The following is a 19,833-nucleotide window of genomic DNA, read 5'->3' as shown; positions in this document are numbered from 1 at the left end:
CCTCATATCAGTCACAAGTTGCCCATAAAGGATAACTTTTGCATAATAGTAACACAGATAAATGTTCCATTCTATCCTGAATTTAAATTTTGAAGAGTCATTGCTAGAAAAATCTATAATATTGCATTCAGTGACGTGTAGCTAGGGATTTGCCATCATTTGGGGGCCTGTGGGGGGGGGGGGGGGGGCTTGACCTCCTTTGAGGCCCTAGCATTTTGACATTCGACGTCATGACATGAGATAATGAGATAATTTAATGTAAAAAAAATTTGAACATTCATTTGGGGGATCGTGGTGATTTTCAAATTCTCCCCCATCCCCCCACCCTAGCTACGCCACTGATTGCAATACATGAAAATGTTGTGTGTGTGTGTTTTTTTGTGTGTTTTTGTCCGTTTTGGTAGGTTTGGATTTTAGTTGTCCTGATCCTGTTCTTCTTGTGGCAGCTTCATGCCTAAAATGTATAGCCTACATATTGACAACGGATGTTATTTATCTATGAATTTTTTAAAATGCTCCGCTTCAAAATAATGTTTCTAAATTAGAAAAAAAAGACACACTTTAACAAAGTAAAGTGTTGAGTTAAGATTAGCTAAATTATTATTAACGTGATGGGTCTGCATTGCAAATAGTATTCTACTTTTCAAAAAAAATAATTCTGATTCAAAGGATAAGATATACTGAAGGTGCTTCAGCATCATGGATTAACCTGAAGCTCTATGACCACACGTGTGTAGGCCTAATTAGCCTAATAGTCTTTAAAATATATAGATAAACTAATATAAAGTCATAAAGTGTCTAAAATAGACTTAAATTTATATAGATCATGGATCCATTTAATATTAGCATAATAATAGGCTAATAATAATAAATGCTCTAGTTGACCTTTTCATTTTTTTTTAAATTTTATTTATTTTTGTGTGTTCAAGTTCTCTTCGAAACCAGGGAAAACAACTAGAAATCTATAATATATCTAGATCAGTGATTCCCAAAGTGGTTTATATAGACCCCCAGGGGTCTACGAAGACTTCTACGGGTCTACGAAAGTAAAAAAATAAATTGGGGGTCTATGAGATGTCCTCCGGGGGTCTACGATAATAGATTTCATTTAAACAGGTCGTGGCTTAAAATAATTTTTAAAACCCATTAATGTAATTCTTTCATACACTAATATATGATTTGTACCTTAAATAATCCTTTAAATGTTTATCCTGCTATTCAAACAAAAAATTGTTGTATTAAATCTCTTATTCGAATCCTAAAGAAAAAATTTTTTCCTTAAATAATTTCTATAACTTAATATGTAGCTTTAAAAAACCTCATGTGTTTTTGCATTGCTAAAAGTAAAAGTATGAATAATGAAAGTGTGGAAAATTAATTGTTTTGTTAATTCGTATTTATTAATATTAAAAAACAATTAGGTAATTTCCGCTTTTAGCTGGCGTATTTAAGTCTCTAGGCAGCACCTGGCAACCACTGGCCAGATTTTTGCGATACTTAATTACGATAGGTACGATAATTAAATGTAAAAAATAAACCTGTGGGCTTTTTAGATGTTTACATAATTACATTAAATTATTACTTCATAAAAATACGCGACCTACGTTTTTAGTGATTTTTGTTTTAATTATAATTTGTCTCCTTTTTCATAAACACAGGAAGAGAAAAACAACGCGAAGTTAATTTAAACATAGTTGCCAATTTAGATACTTTATAGGCCAGGCATTCGGGCAAATGTTCTAGCCTGGTAATGCGTTTTGTGCGCTGGACTGTCGTTCGGACTTATCGATGGTCCCGGAATCAAACTCTGCCCTCTCCCATCCCCCGTCGTCTTGCCGGAGGTTTGGACTAGGAAGTAAATTATCTTCAACTCTGAAGGAACATCCGGAACATGTAAAACATTTTACAAACAAATGTCATCAACATCAAAAGCAGCACAATTCGCATTGGCTAATCAATGGATGGCTTCCTGGTTATAGATTTATAAATTATAGATATAGATAATATTTGCATCCCTGACTCTGGATTTTCGTGTTCCTGTCCGCCACGATCTGCGCTGTCCTGTGGGAAGTTAATGGGCTAGGATGTAGATCTCTATTGCTATGGCCTCCTTCAGTCACAAAGCGACTATAATATGGATCATCTCATAGAAATCCAATTACATGATTACCTTCAGCTATATGGTCCCCCCTCTCCACGCAGCTGATGTATCATAATTTAAGAAACGGCAAGTGTCAATAAAGTTTGGGATAAATAGGCCTAATAAATATGGCTTATCTGAAATGTAAAACAAAACAAATGACAGCAATAATTTAGATCTATATTTCCAGCAACATTGTTTGGCTAAAGGTATTCGCAGTATCATCAGATACTTGAATAGAATTAAGATGGCTTACCAATAGAAGAACCATAGAAGACAATAAATTAAATACCATTGGAAAGAACAGAAACACGCATTAAATTGGAACTTGAAGCAACTTTTTTTTTCTTATTACCCAAACTCAATTAACATTAAACTAATCTCCAACACCATGTCTATTAATATCACTCCATTTATATAATGGTAGATCGCTTTTTTTTTTTTTTTTTTTTTTTTTTTTTTTGTTCTGTTAGCAGAACAGAAAAAAAGTGATAGTAATGGAATAAATCTAATACACAGGTTTGACGGTGGTCTATTCAATTAGGGGTCTATTGGGCTGTTAACCTCCCCACCTTGCACTATGCCTCAGAGACATAGACGGTATACAGAAATGACATTGAAAAAAAAAAAGGAACAGGAAAAACTTCCACATGATCTGCCTCAGAAAAATTCTGAAAGTTTTATGGCAAGATAAAATGCCTGACAATGAAGTCCTCCAAAGAGCGGGTCTGCGGAGCATCCACACAATCCTGATGCAGTCTCACTAGCGTTGGGCAGGCCAGGTCTGCAGGATGAAAGACTCCCGTACCTATAAAGACCTTTTTGTGGTCAATTAAAAAAAAGAGTGAAGCAATTACAAGGTGTACAAGAAAATGCTTCAGCTCCACCCTCAAAGCATCTCTGAAAGCCTTCAGCACTGAATCTGCCACTTAGAAGACGGGAAGCACATGACGTAAACTTCAACTGCAATAACCTGCACAGTGTGCAGCCGAACATTCGGCTAAATGGGTCTCACCAGCCACACGAAGAGGCACAAAAACAGCCCCCCTGGATGGTCATGATCGAACCACGATGGACTAAATATTTAGAGAGTTAGCAACACTACAAGAAAATATCATTTCCGGAAGTTATGAATACATTTAGAATATCTAGACGTCTTAGTCTAGATCGTCTAGACTTCAATAATTTTTTACGAGTACTAGATTTAGATTAGATCTAGACTCTAGATCTATTCTAGTATAGCACTAGGTCCATGTTCTGAACTTCTATGTCTAGTTGTAGATTTGTGGTCTAGCTCTACTTAATAGTAGATCTACGCTCTCCGGTGGAGTCTGGAGTCTATACTCAACTTTGTTTGACAAGCCTGACAAGGAATAGGAATCATTCATTATTATTTATTCTTCTTGAAGTTGTCCAGTTGTTGACGTTTTAGATTTGTTAAGTAAGACTTGACTTCACCGTTCACGTCCACAACTTTAAGTATTCACAAGACTCAAGAGTGAGACTCTAGATCTAGGCCGACTAGGTCTAGTCTAGGTCATATCTTAACTTGATTCTTGATTTTATTAACTGACTAGGCTAGGTAGGTTGGAATAGCTTTAACTTAAATTGACTTAATAATTATGGCATTATGGTAGCTTCTTATAATATTAAATGAACACAGACTTTCGGGAGCTAGGTCAAATTTTTATTTGGTGAAGGTTTAATTACTTTAATTTACAAAAAAAAACTGAAAGCAGATTCTTATTTTGCAACTAAAGTAAAGGACAATAAAAATAGCTGTGTTCCTTTGTATTTAAGTTAACCACCCATAGTCAAGATTTTATTTTAAAATAAATTGGGTCACTTCATGCTCCTATTTTGAACGCAGTTTTTGGGCTTTCTCCTTTAGTTGAACAGTGAGCACCGTCATTGAACACCACTATTGGGCCAATTGGGCCACTATGTAATTGCTAATAAATTATGTCTGTGTTAATTAAAAATTATTTAGATTGTAGTAAAAGAAGTAGATTCACTTTTGCAATATATGTATTTATAGTCTATATCCTCATATATATATATATATATAGATATATATATAATAATATATATCGTATATAGTTTATTTATTTAAATACCTATATATAATCTATGTGTAGAAACAGAAATAAATTTATATAGATTATAGAGCTATAAATTAATTATTTTAATTTTATAAACATGATATTTTCAACTAGGCTACTTAATTGTATTTTCTCTCTGTCTTTCTTTTAATTCCCATCCAAGGACCCTCTTCTTGTTTTCATAATTAACATCCCCTCCCTCCCATAGATGCTTATAATTCTTTTCATGACTCTCTCCCCCTTCCCTCCACTGCCTGTTTGATAGTTTGTGACACTATACGCTTAGCATACCTCTCCTCACCGCCAGCTCATCTCGCGTGATCACCTGCAGTGGGCATGGTCTCTGGCTTCAAATTAGCAGCCCGCACTTTTTCTTTCATTCATAAATAATATATTCTAGATATCTCGATCTAGGTCATGTTTTATTCATTGAAAAAATCATTGATTTATTAATCCCAATATTTCTTATTACGATTTTGCTGTGTTCAAGGAAGGAGAATGAGCTGAATTCATTATTATTTGTTTGGACACCCCCTTTTTAAATTTTATTTAACAGCTAACGGTATAAATGTGAAAAGTAGAAAGTGCATTGTGTGATATGCAGAGAAGTTGATTAAAAGTTTATATTATGTGTATTGAAAAAAATAGATTATACATACATACACACATTCACTTGTGATACCTACATTACAGTGACAGCAATCCTAATATGTTCTTGTTAATCTGCTGGTGACATGGTGGCTTAGTGATTAAGCGCTTGGCTTCCAAACTTAGGGGTCTCAGGTTGAAATATCAGTAAAGATTTTGAATTTCATGATTTTTAGGATGCCTCTGAGTCCACCCCACACTGATGGGTACATTAGTTGGTTAGGGAAAGTAAAGGTGGTTGGTCACTGGCCATTGAAACTGATGACTTCTATGTTAGAGTTTGAAAATAAAATTCCTTTCTCCATTAAAAACTCCTTTTCATCAAAACAGTCAACCATGAGTTCTTCACCATGTCCGTGTCAGCCTAGTTAAGTCTTGTAGGAATGCTGGTAGTTTAGCAGCTCGACGTTTAATGTTTACAGAACCAACATCTATTTTCAGGTATATTCAGCCATGTCAGATAGTGAGGAAAGTAACTATTCGGGCAATGAGAGCGATGGAGGAGACGAAAAGAGCAATAAGGATGATGGGAGCGACCACGAGGAGAGTGACAAAGAAGGGAGTGACAAGCCCGCTGACAGTGACGATGAGCAAGATGTGTCTAAAGGAAAAGATGATGAAGCAGAAGAGAGTGAAGGTGATGGCGAGGAAAAAGATGGAGACGAGGAAGAACCCGAAGGAGAAGATCTAGATGAAGATGTAAGATTCATCATAGTCTTAATAAGATTATTTCTGCTATATATATTTCTATTTCATGTATATTCCTGTGTTCTATTTATGCAATAGTTGTTTTTTTTTAATGATATTAATCTTGTATGTGTAATAACTGAAGTTTTATAAAGCGGGTTTATTAGAGTCTACCCACTCCCTTTTTTTTTCTGTATCTTTAAGAACTAGTTCCTAGACTAAGGTGGACTTTGTATCCTCTTAGTTTTGACCTCTTTAAAAAATAAGATGTATCAGGGGATGTAATTAAATGTAATAAAAAAAAAAAAAAAATAAAGAAAAGATTTAATTACGTTAGAATTTAATTATTTTTGTTTGCTTTGAAGGAGTACGATGAAGAGGAAGATGAGGAAGAAGAGACTCGAGTGAGAAAAAAAAAGAGAAAGGGAGCTTTAGGCTTTATCATTGATGAGGCCGGTGAGTAATTTTATCTTCAGATCATCTTTGTCTGACCAAAATTCACGCTAAAGCAATTAAGCACTTTCCAGTAACATTGTAGCGTTATTATAGGACATTTTTCATTTCTTAAAAAAAGATTACTACAGAAAAATTTCTATATAATAATTGTACACAATTTTTGTTTCCTTGAAAGAGTGCTTTTATTTAACAACCTTCATTAAACAGAATAGTTGTAGTTTTGATTTTCCCTCACAGAGTGTTATTTCTTCCTTTTGTTCCAAGTTATATCAACAGATAGGTGATTGACATAAATTCTCTTATTCGGTCCTGTGTAAATGATACTGAAACTAGTCTTAGTAACAAGCACATCTTTTGATATGTGCATTGTGTTAGACTGCTTGCATGGTGAGAGAACCTAATTGACTTCTAATAATCATTTGGTGTCACATCTTGTGCTGGTTGTCTTCTTCTCAGATGTTGATGATGAGGATGATGAAGACGACGGTGAGTGGGAGGACGGCGCTGAGGAGATCATTGACCGTAAGTCAACATACGATGTTACAGAGCGTGAGATTGAAAGCCATCAAAGACTGAGACATATTTGGGAGTAAGTCTAGAAAACTTGACACTTTCGGCTAGGAAAATATTTGAATGGTGTTGTCAATAATTTTTAAATATATCTGTGGATCAAATGATTCAATTCAAGACATGATTTACAGGAGTCAACGAGAAGATGAAATTGAGAATTACTATCGACAAAAGTTTGGGAATGTGACAACTGCTGAACGTTATGGAGATGGAGAGGAAATGACAGATGAAATCACTCAGCAAGGACGGTTGCCTGGTGTCAAGTAAGAAACTTAATCTCAGTATTTGTGCAAACTGACTTGGATTGTAATGTATAGAAAAACATTGTAATTGTAACTCAATTACAGAACATAATGTATAGTGATTTTTTTTTCTTTAATAAACAGAGATCCTAATTTGTGGGTGGTCAAATGTAGAATGGGTGAAGAAAAGGCAACAGTCATTCATGTTTTGAGGAAGATGATTGCCTACCAGTTCACAGAAGAGGTTTGTTCTGACGAATTCCTTTTAATTCAATACTAGCAAGTATACAAATACAAAGTGTACAAAATATTATATGTTGGATCATTTAATTTGAATAACAAAAATAAATATTAAAAGAAATATGTTATACTGCTTATGAGTGAACATTTGAATTAGAAACACAAATTAAAAAATAACAACCCAACTTTCAGTTCCTTATGTGTGTGTTTTCTTCCTAGCCTCTTCAAATCAAGTCAGTTGTTGCTAAAGAAGGATTAAAAGGATACATTTACATAGAAGCTTTCAAACAAACTCACGTGAAACAAGCCATTGAAGGCATTGGAAATCTGAGGATGGGCTTTTACAAACAGCAGGTTTGGTTCTTATGTAGTTTACAGTGTTAGAGTATTGAATTGAATTGTCAATATTCCCATAACTAGTATGCACTATTTTTCACTTTTACCACTATTCACACACACATATAAATCTTATCTAGATGGTTCCCATTCGAGAGATGACAGATGTATTAAAAGTTGTGAAGGAAACAGCCAGCTTGAAACCTAAAGCCTGGGTCAGACTGAAGAGAGGCATATTCAAAGATGATTTGGCACAGGTATGTCTTGAATTACTTGATCTTTCGATAGTTATAAATGTTGATCTTTCGATAGTTATAAATGACAAATCTTTAAAAAAATATATATTCAGATCTAAATTTGAAGGCTAACAGCTTGAAGGTTAAGTAACTTTGAGGCTTGTCTTTCTCTTTTTTTTTTAAATAAGTCTATCTCTTAGTTATATGTTAATGATAATTTATTTCAAAACTTTAATTATTATGTTTTGTTTCCCTGTCATGTTTAGACAAAAACAATACCAACCGTGTTAGATATTGAACTTAAGTTTCTGAACAAGTTATTCTATGAGTTCAGATAGTTCTCTTCCATTAATCATGGCGAAGGTCATTATTCTGCTGGTGTTTATGTGCCTTCTGTCTAATTACAGGTTGATATTGTATATCCGTCTCAAAATGAAGTCGAACTGAAACTGATTCCTCGTATAGACTACTCAAGGGCTAGGGGCATTATGAGAAACTCTGCCAATCAGGATTCTAAGAAGAGGAAACGGCGGCCACCACAAAAACTGTTTGATGTTGATGCTATTAGGTAACATTGTCTTGAGCGATACAAGAGACCCTCTAGAGTCATAACATTGTTACTCAGAATAATGGTTGATTACCCAGTCCTATTCTTATTGTCCAATAAAAGAAGATAAAATCAAATTGAGTGCATCTAGCTGTAATAGTTTTATAATTATTTCTTTCTTTGCTCACTACAGGAGTATTGGTGGTGAGGTCACATCTGATGGTGATTTCCTCATGTTTGAAGGCAACAGATATAACCGTAAAGGTTTTCTCTTCAAAATTTTTGCCATGTCTGCAATTGTAAGTAGTTTGAATTTTTCAACATTAAAAAAAATATCAAAGCAACTCTCTAAGTATATCATGTTGGAATTTTTGGCTGAATACTTATGGTGTTTTAAACATGTGTTTTAGGTATGTGTATGTGTACATTTGAATTTCATTTGAAAAAAAAAAAGTGAATGTCCACAATTATGGAGTAACTTATTCATTTAAAATGAGATTCCTGTATCTTACTTATTCAGATCGCTGAAGGTGTTAAGCCAACATTAGCAGAGCTAGAAAAGTTTGAGGACCAGCCTGAGGGAATGCAAGTAGAGTGTATCCTTTGATTAACCTATCTGATTTCCTTGTGAGTTTGCTAGAGACTTTTATAATGTAAATGCTTATTATGACACTGTGACCTATAATGAAACGATTGTATGAATTTAAAAAATGGCATTATTTTCATTTAAATACAATTTTAATTAAAATTAGGTAACCAAATTTCTAGTTACATTTTTAAATAACTTTTTAATATTTTAAAGTAATAGTCTAGACTTAGGAATTCCAAACAACTTTGTGCTTTTGCACATGTAGATGAGGAAAAAAGCACATCAGAAAACTCTGTGAAACTCTGTAAGGAAGATGACATACCTTATAGGAAACATGTCTTTGGGAGATATTTTAAAAGTCTAACACCACTTTCTAGGCAGAGTTAATCCTCAAACAATGTGGTGGCCGCACCATTTTCTAGGCAGAGTTAATCCTCAAACAATGTGGTGTCTGCTGGTTCACTTGAAAATGTTTTGATATCATGAAGAAAACTCTTTTTCCTTAACTGTGCAATAGTGGTTCCAGAGAAGCAGGAGAGTGAAATTGCTCACACTATGGCGCCTGGGGATGTGGTGGTAGTGGCTGAAGGTGAGTTGCAGCACCTTCAGGGCAAGGTCATCAAAGTTGATGGGAACAAGATCACAATACTACCAAAGCATGAGGACCTCAAGGTGAGTCAAGAAATGTTGGTTAAATGTTATTTTACATACAGATTTTTACTAATAGAAGTATGTCTACCATTAGCTCATTGAGTTAACAGGTTGGCAGTCATTGTACTATTTACACAAGCATACTGTTAACACAATATTCAAGGTTTTTGTGCTGGAAGTATTATCAAAACTAATAGATGCTTTTTATGTAGGCCCAGAGTCTTAAGCTCTTAAGCAATGAATGGCACCTTAACACATTTAAAAATTGTTGCTGAAAATAGAAACTGCCAGGGTTTGTATCAGTCATGTGTGACTATAAGGTCATTTTGGGCAGGTTTCAATGTTTTGTTGACTAATATTTAGCATGGATATTGCGACCAGCAATGTGACCAAATTTCCTGCCTCTGTTGGTATCCAAACTCAGAGTCTTAGCTGCTTCACCATCATTTTCCTAGCATCTGAAATTCTTTCAATTGGTCACTATCTTTTATGTTATAAACTTCATTTCTTTATTTATTTCTCCTTTAAGTTGCAGAGTCTCTTGTCTTTTAACTTACAAGCTTCATTTATTGTTTCAATATCTTATTATTAGAATGCACGTATATCATTATATTTATCACAGTGAGATGATATTTGTATTTTCTCCTTGTTAGGATCCACTGGAGTTTCCCTACAATGAGCTGAAGAAGTATTTCAAGATGGGAGACCATGTCAAAGTAATAGCTGGACGTTACGAGGGAGATACAGGACTAATTGTCAGGGTGGAGGACAATGTGGTGGTTCTTTTCTCTGATCTCACCATGCATGAGGTAAGCCATTAGAACTGTAGGAGTCATAGGAGGTTGTCAGTTATAGAGTTGGTATAAAAAATGTATATAATATGATCTAGTGTTGGGATCCTGCATTCTTCTTGACTTCCACTTGAATATTTATTTTATTTGTTCTCTATTTCTCTTGTAGCTCAAAGTTCTGCCAAAAGACATTCAGTTATGTGCTGACATGGCAACTGGTGTGGACTCACTTGGACAGTATCAGTTTGGTGATCTAGTTATGTTAGAGTAAGTAACTTTTGTATCTGGGTTGACTATTGATTCCAGTAAAGACCTACCATATCTATCTCCTTGGGTTTTTTTAGCAGAATTTTTTTTTTTTAAATTGGAGAAGTTTATCCTTGTGAAATACATCTAAAATGTATTTCACAATATGATTGAAAAAAATTTAAAAACTGATAAAATGTTTTAAAAATCTCTTCTTCTCAAAATAGTGGAAAAGAATATTTCTTATTAAATAAAAGTATTCAAGATCTAGTAAGTACTCAGAAAGTCCCTACAATGCTATGATAATAAAGTGCATCAATTTTATTTTGTGCCATAGAAGGCATAAGTAATCTATCACAAGATTATCAGAGTTGAATTTTTACTAATTCTGGAAAAAATGAACAATGTATTCATTAGTAATGCTTTTTTGTTCACAAAAAAATTATGGTGCTTACCCAAAGAATGCACTCTAAATAGTCAGTATCATGTGTAAGAGATGGCAGTGGCAGGCAGGATTAACAAATAGATCTGTAACAAAAAAAAGTCAAAGATGAATACTATTGAAGATTGGGAAACTGTAACAAAGAATTCAACCAGATGTAACTGTGCCCTTGAATCCTAATGGTGGTGTATCTTTCAAGGACAGTGTTGGAAATTCTTTGAATGAAAGATAGATGGAACACTTTAAAACGTTAAATCATCCCAATACTGTTTTAATGGTTGAAACTAAATGGATTAAATTACCAGACCTGCCTACCGTTACGCAAAATGCGTATTCGTTACGCAAAATCTCCCAAAAATGACAGTCATCAGTATGCAAATACGCATTTAACCCGTCGCGTTACGCATTTTGTATCCTTTTTTTCCCCCTCTCTTGACAAGCTTACGAGCGGTCACGGAGGTCACGCTAAGCCATCCTGTTGGGGGGGGGGGGACAGAAAAGGGGGGGGGGACACATTGTGTCCAGATCTATACGTTGATTTGTTCTTAAAAGCAATTAATAGATTTAGTCAAGAAATGAAGAACGCGAGAGTGAGGGAGTGGATGGTTGGTACCGTCAGTTAGCTGATACACCAACGTGACTTTTATTTTGTAACTTCATTAGTAGAAATTAATTATGTTGAATCGCTGATTCCCGTATTCATTTGTATAGAAAAAAATATCGAAGTGCTATCGATTCAAAACACATTGAGTGACAGTGTAGATATCTAATCTAGATCTGGATTCTAGATCTAGAATCTAGATAAATTGTAATACAGGAATAGATCTAGCTAGTTATGTCATGATTCTCTACATTACTCTACAATCTAGAATCTAGATCCAATTTAGTTGTATGATTTAGATTGACTAGATCGATCTAGATCGATAACATCTACTACCATCTAGTCTAGATCTAGACTAGATTCGTAGTATAGAATAGATATAGGATGAAGGTAGGCCTACGAAAGTTTTGTAGCTGATCCACGGCATCAGTAACACTCTTGAGTCCTTGGGCCCAGATCTAGAGTAGATTATATTCATTATAATTTTTATATAGACATAGATCCAGATCTAGGCTAGATATCATCTCTATTGTCGTATTGATCTAGATTTAGATTGTAGATCTAATCATGACATCTAGATCTAATAGTGGATCGCGTAAGTGTTACGCATTCTGGTGCCAAAATACGCAATTTGACCATCAGCGTTACGCATTTGGACTTTTTTTGGTAGGCAGGTCTGAATTACTAATTTTTTATATTGTTCCAAACTTTGATCAAAATACAAAGCTGTTACAATTTCTTGTTTCCTTTCTCAGTGCCCAAACTGTTGGGGTTATCGTTCGCTTAGAGAAAGAAAATTTCCAAGTTCTCAGCATGCACAACAAGGTAAGTTTTTAAGAAAAACTCTCTTGAATTATCTCTATTAGTCCATAGGCTTTTTTCCAGCTCAAAATTGAATCAGTATTTAATTTAAAAATGGTTTACATGTGTTTGTTTGTCTTCTTGAAACTTTTGTAGGTAATCAATGTCAAGCCCCAGTCTATCACAAGAAAGAAAGATACAAGAAATGCAGTTTCTTTAGATTCAGAAAACAATAACGTTCAAGTTCGAGACATTGTTAATGTGATTGATGGACCACACTCGGTAACATTCTGTCACTTAATATCATTCCTGGAAAACATACTTAATGCATGATAGTTTGTTGTTGTTTTGGGGTTTTTGTTCAATTAAATTTTCACCCAACTGTAATTGTCTAGGGTCGAAGTGGTGAAATCAAGCATTTGTACAGAAACTTTGCGTTCTTAAACTCAAGGCTGATGACAGAAAATGGAGGCTATTTTGTGTGTAGGACTAGACACTTGACCCTTGCTGGAGGAGGAAAGGTTTGCCGTCCCTTTTTATTTTAAATCAAAGTTGACAATATTTTTTTTTATTTGGAAAAAAAAAATCTGATTTCACTATCACTTTCATTTGCCCTATATAGATGCAATAGTATTTTGTGGGGTTTTCTGAAAGAGGTACTTTGTGTTATCCGTTGAATGGATTTAGATAGACTTTTTAACTCCACAAATACTTTAATTGTTCTCCTAACAAAGTCTTAATAATAATGATCTTTATGATATTAGTTTATTCAATATCACTGTTGTAAATGTAGGTATTAGTTTTCTACCTAGGAGTTAGTGGAATACAAACTCTCTTTGTCACCTTGTTTAAAGAAGTATTCAGGCAGAATGATTTTAGTTTCCTAATTTAACAAATATTTTGGTGAAGCTATTTTACATATTTTTTGTCTCCAGCAAAATACCAGCCAAAACTTTAGTGGCTTTGCTCCCATGTCTCCTAGAATATCAAGTCCTGCGCATCCAAGTGGTGGAGGAGGAGGTGAGAGAGGAAGGGGTCGAGGTGGCGGAGCTGGTGCCGGCAGAGGTGGACTTTCCAAGAGAGATAGAGAAATCATTGGTCAGACAGTACGCATCATTCAGGGACCATTCAAGGGTAAATTGACTATTTAAAACTAAATTTAATTCAGACCATGTGTTTAGCTTCTGTTGATCTCCCTTGTTAGGTGCTTCCGCGCTGTCTTGTGCAGATAAGTAAAATGTAGGTAGCTTTCAAATAGCGAACTCAAATAACATAGGCAAAGCCCAACAATATATGTTAGTATACACTGATATTGAATATTGAACAAGACATTTAATAATAATGAAGGGAACCGTCGAATGCCGTTAAGCTAAATCTCTATGTTTATAAAAAAAAAAAAAAAAGCTCCTCTTTCTAAAGCCGTCCAAAGTAGTCTTTTTACATATGTTTATCTTTCGCTATTTTTTCTCAAAACATCCTCTAGTTTTTACTAGTTGCTCGTTGTCTTAAGATCTAAGTCAAAACTTCTTCTATTTACAAAACAACTAATTCGTAGTAACATCACTAAAGCTTCAAATCTTCCATCTTTTGCTACTTAACATTACCAAAGAGCGCCTTCTGTTTGCTTGCTAACTGTTTAACAATATCATTAGTTTTCTCTCCTTAGTATTGAACCCACTTTTAAATGTTAACATTATGCATTTATCAAATGGAATATTTTATCTGTAATCATTTCTAAATTATTTGTTTGTGAGTACTGTGAGTCTCGTCTCACCGTGGAACATATCCTCATTGATTGCCCCAGATATTAGGATATTAGGGGAAAATTTCTTAGAGCTCACAACTTAAAAACACTGTTCAATAGTGTCGACCCTGGAAGGTACTGGGCTTTGTCCAGGTGGTGAGGTTGTCTACGAAGATTTGATTTGTGAAATTGTGAACATATAATATTTACAAAAGATTTTTACTAAATTATTAAATTTTCACTATCTTTACTATTTTAACTGTGAATAGACCTTGTTTTTAATAACTTAACAAAATAAAATTTAGCTCTTGTGGTACGAAGGGAGAGCAACCTTTTAGGGATTACAGGCACGACATGGCCTAAAGTGTGCCGATGTGCCAAAAAACTCAAACTCTTCCTTAATTACACTAAATTATTACTAGAGTATTCATAGCTTTGAATGTTAGTTTTACATTTTCATTTCAGGATACATTGGTATTGTTAAGGATGCCACAGAGTCTACAGCTCGTATTGAGTTGCATTCCTCATGTAAAACTATCTCTGTGGACAGACTGCGTCTTTCAACTCTTACGTGAGTAGAGTTTATTTTATGACCAGTGAATCAGTAGTCTTGTAGAAGTGAAACACTTGTGTTGACATCTTATGGTCATTAGGAAAATATTATTCGGAGTTCTCTGTGTCTCATGAAATGTTTTTCATAACCTCCAACTAGGTGACAATCATTATAGCATCCGATAGTTTGGTTCAAAGTTATGTTGGTCTGATTTTGATTATAAGAAACAGAATTACAAAATGATCTGGTTTGAGTTCCTTATTCAATGTTTGAATGTAACAAACATGCATCCGAATTTATTATTAGTTGAAAAAAAAAATAATTATTATGCTTGGAGCTAAAAATAGCTAGTTTACTAATTTCTGTATTGTTCTGTAGGCTATAGCCACGTTTAGATACTGTTGATCACTACATATCTGGCTCTGAAACTGCCACTTAATTTTATAATAGTATCTTTTTTTGTCTAGTTTTTATGCAGCTATATAAGCCTTATCGTAAAAATTTTTGTTTAGCAATTATAAAAAAAAATAAATTTAAAATACTTGGACTGATGTCAACCTTAGGCTGCATTTGTTGTTTCTATTTTGACACAGTGGGGCCAAACCTTCAGGTGGTCAGACATCAACATATGGTGGCCGCACTCCAAGTTATGGAGGACAGACACCCATGTATGGATCACGAACGCCAATGTATGGGGCACAGACACCACTTCACGATGGATCTCGAACACCTCATTATGGTGGAGCGACCCCATCTCACGAGTCTGGTGGGCGTACACCCAGTGGTGGAGGAGGAAGTGCTTGGGATCCATCCAATGCCAACACTCCATCTCGGTATGTAGTCATTTTGCTTGAAAACACTTTATATATTTAAAACACTCTATACACTGGCTCTATTTATTTTTTGCAATTTCATTTTGATGGCAGCATGTTTTTTTTAGAAGATCTAATAAATATGTTTTCAACAAAATAGTGTTTTAGTGTCTAGTAGTTAATACCATAACTTTTGACACAATTGTTTAATTACATTGTGTTCTAAATCGGATATCCCCCCTGTCTAGATTCAAAGTTTCATACTATTTGTGTCATTTAGAGAAAGAATCCTTTATGGCAGTGACAAGGATTGTTTGTTTAGATCTCCTTGACAACCATGACCAAATACTTGACTTTCACCATATAGAATGATGGTGGATAAGCTGATTACCTAAACCTTAAGTGTCAGACATAATCTTTACTTTTTAAAATCATATTTTTCCCTCCAAATTGACTCTTATTAAAACAAATATTTTTTAGTTGTTTATTTCGTGTATTTAAATGTAAGTAATTTTCATGTTCTCCTCTTATCTATCAAGGAATAATGATTTTGATTTTGGTTATGATGATACATCGTCACCGGCAGACTTCGGTGCAACACCAAACCCAGCTACACCTGGTTACCATGCCGATTCCCCTGGTCCTATGGGGCCATATACCCCACAGACACCTGGAAGTGCTTACTCCCCCTACCCAGCCCCATCTCCTGGAGGATTTGAAGGTCAGAGTAAAGAGTATACTTTTTGTCCCTTGTAAGGACATTTTAACAGAATATAAGTGTTGTAATTTATTAAAACTTATTTTTTTGTTGAGTGTTTATTGGTAAATGGTTTGGTTACAGTTTACATTTTTCTCAGCTATTAATGTCGTTTTCAACTGAAAATTTGCCTTAGCTCCTAAAGTGTCAGATTGACAACTCCCATTTGGCAGACTAGTTCATATTTATTTAGTTGGCTTTCTACTGTTCTAAAGTCTGGATCATACTCTAGTTTTGAGATGTCTCTGAATAGTGGTCTGGATCCATTTAGCAATTTTCTTCTGCTAGTGAAATAACTCAATGAAGTTTGAAGAATAGTGAAATCTTCTCAATATTAGTCTTATCCTACGTCAGAAAACTGTATATTATTTGAAAATAGAAATATAGACTTTCATGCTTGCTAAGATTTGTTTAAAAAGATTTGTTTGAAATTCTTTCAATTCTATAAATGTACAACTTCTAGCAAGCTAAATTTCTTTTTTAATGACTTAAATAATACATTTCTTTTTTAAGCTGAATTATCTAGGTTTTAAGGATTCCCAAGATTTTGGATAAAAAAAAATGCATTCAAATAAAGAAGGTATTTATCTGTAATTGTCACATTGTCCATCTACAGCTCAGAGTCCAGGCTATGTTGGCACACCCAGTCAATCTAGCCCCAGTCCAGCAAGTTTTGCTGGTACCCCGTCACCTATGGGGTACAGCCCTATGACACCTGGAGCCCCATTCACACCTCAGACACCTGGTGGTGGTTAGTTTCTGTTTTATGTCTGTTTGTGTGGCTTTTCAAAATTGTATTTTTTTTTACATTTTGAAACATTTTTGGGTGATTAAATATATTGCTTGTATCTTTTAATATGGATTTTTTTAAAATTTTGTTATTAATGTTTTGGCTGATTTAATCCCAAAATCTAAAATTAAATTGATAAGTCATAAATATGATTAAATTATTCCTTGTACTTTAAGCAATAGGCAGAGCCCAAATAATCGTATGTTCAATAATCATCTGCACACTGAAAACAAATATTCCTTTTTATACAATTTCCTATTATAATATCTGCATGGCTGGTGCTAAACCAATGTATATGATTAATGCATAGAGCTGTACTTTTTGTACATCTGAAATCATTTCCTTACTGTTTCTATAACAGCTATGGAGCTAAGTTTGACAGACTGGCACACTACAGATATTGTGGTGAAGATCAAAGCATCACATGAGGACTCTAAGCTGATTTATCAAACTGGAGTGATCAAAAATATATCTGTAAGTAGAACTTGTAAGTGTTTGTCATTAGAAGTGTCAGTTTCACTATGCACTCAACATAGTATTTATGGAACATCACAATTTAACCACTATAGTAGACAGTTATGTTAAGATACTGGAAAAAAAATACTAAAGCCCTATTTTTTTTAAAGTTGGACTAAGTCTTGGTCTATCACAATCCAAACTTCACTAATCTGAGAAAGAATAAACATCTATAACTATTTGAATTAACAACATTCTGATGCTCTCTCTCAAGTTTCCACACTTAGATTATATTGTTATTGAAAATATTTTTTTTTCTTTTTGTTGATATACCACATTCTACTGCAGAGACTGTTTCCATAATGAAATGTGGGTGGATAATTTCTACTTTACCCTCCTTCAAATAAAGTCAAAGTTTTTAAAATGTTTTTTTTTCTTGCTTATTTGTAATGGCAGTAGTTTTTTAAAGAATTGGTTGATATTACTTTTAACCATTTGACTTCAGGGTGGAATGTGTACTGTGTACCTGACAGATGAAGAGAAGACTGTCAACATTACCTGTGATCACCTGGAGCCAGTTTTGCCTGAGAAAGGCGACAAGGTAAATTGTATTATTTTTTCTTAGGACAAGGTTGCCCTTTCTTGTTGATTTCTAACAAATTTTTGTTTGCCATGTACCTTGTTATCATCTAGTTCAAAACAAACTGTGAAAATTTGCTTCAAATTTCATGTCAATGTACCAGAATGTTTTCTTGACTGAAATACAACACTGGGCACTGAGCTATAATAGTATGTTTAAAGTAGGGTAGCCTCCTGTAAGTCTGGCTCAGAGGCAAATCATTGATTTAACTCTTTATCTCTGTAATTATTTTCTACATTCTGTCAGAAGTGTTCATTTTTCACATTGGTACATTCAACCCTGTTACGATTAAACTTCAATAACATTTTTGTTTGCAATCAGAAAGCATTACTTGTGGTATAGAATTTTATGAGAATGCATGCTCTTTTTATATAACACTACTAGAGTTTATAAAACTGAAAATTAATTTAATCAAGTGGGGTAAAATCAACGATAGTATCATTAATTAGGACAGAAAGAGTCAGACTGTGAAATTAAATTTAATCAACATGAGTGACTAGATTAACACATTAACAGGTTGTAATAATTTTCTTTAGTGAAGGACCATCTGTTCATGTAGAAAAAACAACAGTACTTAGTAATTAGAAAGTCCATCCATTCCTTTTTCCCTTGCTGGAACTTTGGACTAGGGTTTAATAAATGTCTAAATTTATAAAAAAAAAATCAGCCTTACAGCAATCGACTTTGTCCTGTTTATTACCTAGCATTATTTATCATTTTTAATTTTTTTTTTGTTACCAGGCCAAGATCATTGCTGGTGATGACAGAGAGGCCACTGGTTCACTCATGAGTGTGGATGGGGATGAAGGAGTTTTTAAATTTGACAGAGAAGAAAAATCCAAGATCCAGATGTTACCTATTCACTTTCTGTGTAAAATGCCAGATTGATCCTTGATTTTTTCCTTGACAAGACCTATCTAGCGCTAGACTAAGGCTTGAGACTGGACATTATACTGAACTTGACTTTACTTTGACAACCATTGACAAATTGAGATGTAGGACTTTCCCAGTTTTTAAATAAATTTCATGAATATACTTTTTTTTGCTTTTTTTTAAAAATGATTGTTCTAGACATTTGAATTATATCTTTGACATTGGTTAAATGAAAAAATAACTTAGAATGCTAAAAGTTATATTTCTCAACATTTGGATAGGTTGAATTTTCAATGTAAAATTATTGTTGTTTCGATAAAAACGTACAATAAAAGTCATTTTTAAAAAGCTTTTTTTTTTTTTTTAAAAATCTTTGAAGCTAACTTATTAACTTACAAACTTTCTTTTTTTTCATTAACTAAGAACTACACACACACTTAGACACAAAGCTTCTAACACTTATTTGTAGTTGCAGTAAGAGTCTCATCTTTTCCTTCGTCTCTAGCTGTGCTATCCTGTAACCAAATTCCTCCATTATTCCCAGTCAGCAGCTGTCCTTGGTAGGATATTAAGCGAGGCTGGTCCATTCTTTTACATTGTCCATCCAGCTTTTCTTCAACCCCTGTATCAGATACCAGGCAAGAGAAATGAGTTAGTTCTGTTACAAGTCAACACTCAGGCTGGCTAAAAGAAGGAACTCCTCAATACTGTAAAGAGACAAAAGCCAAGATGGTTTGGCCACATTGTTAAACATTACTCACTTTCAAAAGTAATCCTTCAATGTACAATGGAGAATCGAAACTCTTGACCAACAGAAGCTCCCCTCTGCTGGCATGTTTGAACAATTGTTGTCTAGAAACATTCCAATCAGATGTAAACATGT

The 19,833-nt window shown here is 34.2% G+C and overlaps 1 protein-coding gene across 2 annotated transcripts; it reads left to right on the top strand.

The window, feature by feature from the left end:
* Positions 1-3,269: 3,269 nt before the first annotated feature.
* On the top strand, positions 3,270-19,299 carry LOC106066149 (transcription elongation factor SPT5-like). Of its 2 annotated transcripts, none has more exons than XM_056045285.1 (25): positions 3,270-3,717; positions 5,332-5,589; positions 5,943-6,033; positions 6,490-6,622; positions 6,735-6,866; positions 6,990-7,089; positions 7,305-7,439; positions 7,562-7,678; positions 8,065-8,225; positions 8,398-8,503; positions 8,725-8,800; positions 9,311-9,465; positions 10,098-10,253; positions 10,405-10,502; positions 12,280-12,349; positions 12,482-12,607; positions 12,721-12,846; positions 13,261-13,459; positions 14,535-14,640; positions 15,216-15,455; positions 15,974-16,155; positions 16,808-16,942; positions 17,343-17,455; positions 17,943-18,038; positions 18,819-19,299. In XM_056045285.1, the coding sequence occupies exons 2-25, from the start codon at positions 5,344-5,346 to the stop codon at positions 18,963-18,965; spliced, it is 3,246 nt and encodes a 1,081-aa protein (XP_055901260.1). In that variant the 5' UTR covers positions 3,270-3,717; positions 5,332-5,343; the 3' UTR covers positions 18,966-19,299. The 2 variants fall into 2 exon arrangements, with proteins under 2 accessions (XP_055901260.1, XP_055901259.1); XM_056045284.1 differs by having other exon boundaries at positions 3,270-3,722.
* The last annotated feature ends 534 nt before the right edge of the window (positions 19,300-19,833 follow it).

The sequence above is a fragment of the Biomphalaria glabrata genome, chromosome 10 (assembly GCF_947242115.1).
Source record: "Biomphalaria glabrata chromosome 10, xgBioGlab47.1, whole genome shotgun sequence".
NCBI classification, from domain to species: domain Eukaryota; kingdom Metazoa; phylum Mollusca; class Gastropoda; family Planorbidae; genus Biomphalaria; species Biomphalaria glabrata.
This window is presented reverse-complemented; position numbering and strand designations above follow the sequence as displayed.

Coding starts and splice junctions, on each gene's coding strand:
- LOC106066149 (XM_056045285.1), top strand. CDS start 5,344: ATGTCAGATAGTGAGGAAAGTAACTATTCGGGCAATGAGAGCGATGGA. Junction 10,503..12,279: donor GGTGATCTAGTTATGTTAGA/GTAAGTAACTTT, acceptor TTCCTTTCTCAG/TGCCCAAACTGTTGGGGTTA. Junction 13,460..14,534: donor CATTCAGGGACCATTCAAGG/GTAAATTGACTA, acceptor TTTTCATTTCAG/GATACATTGGTATTGTTAAG.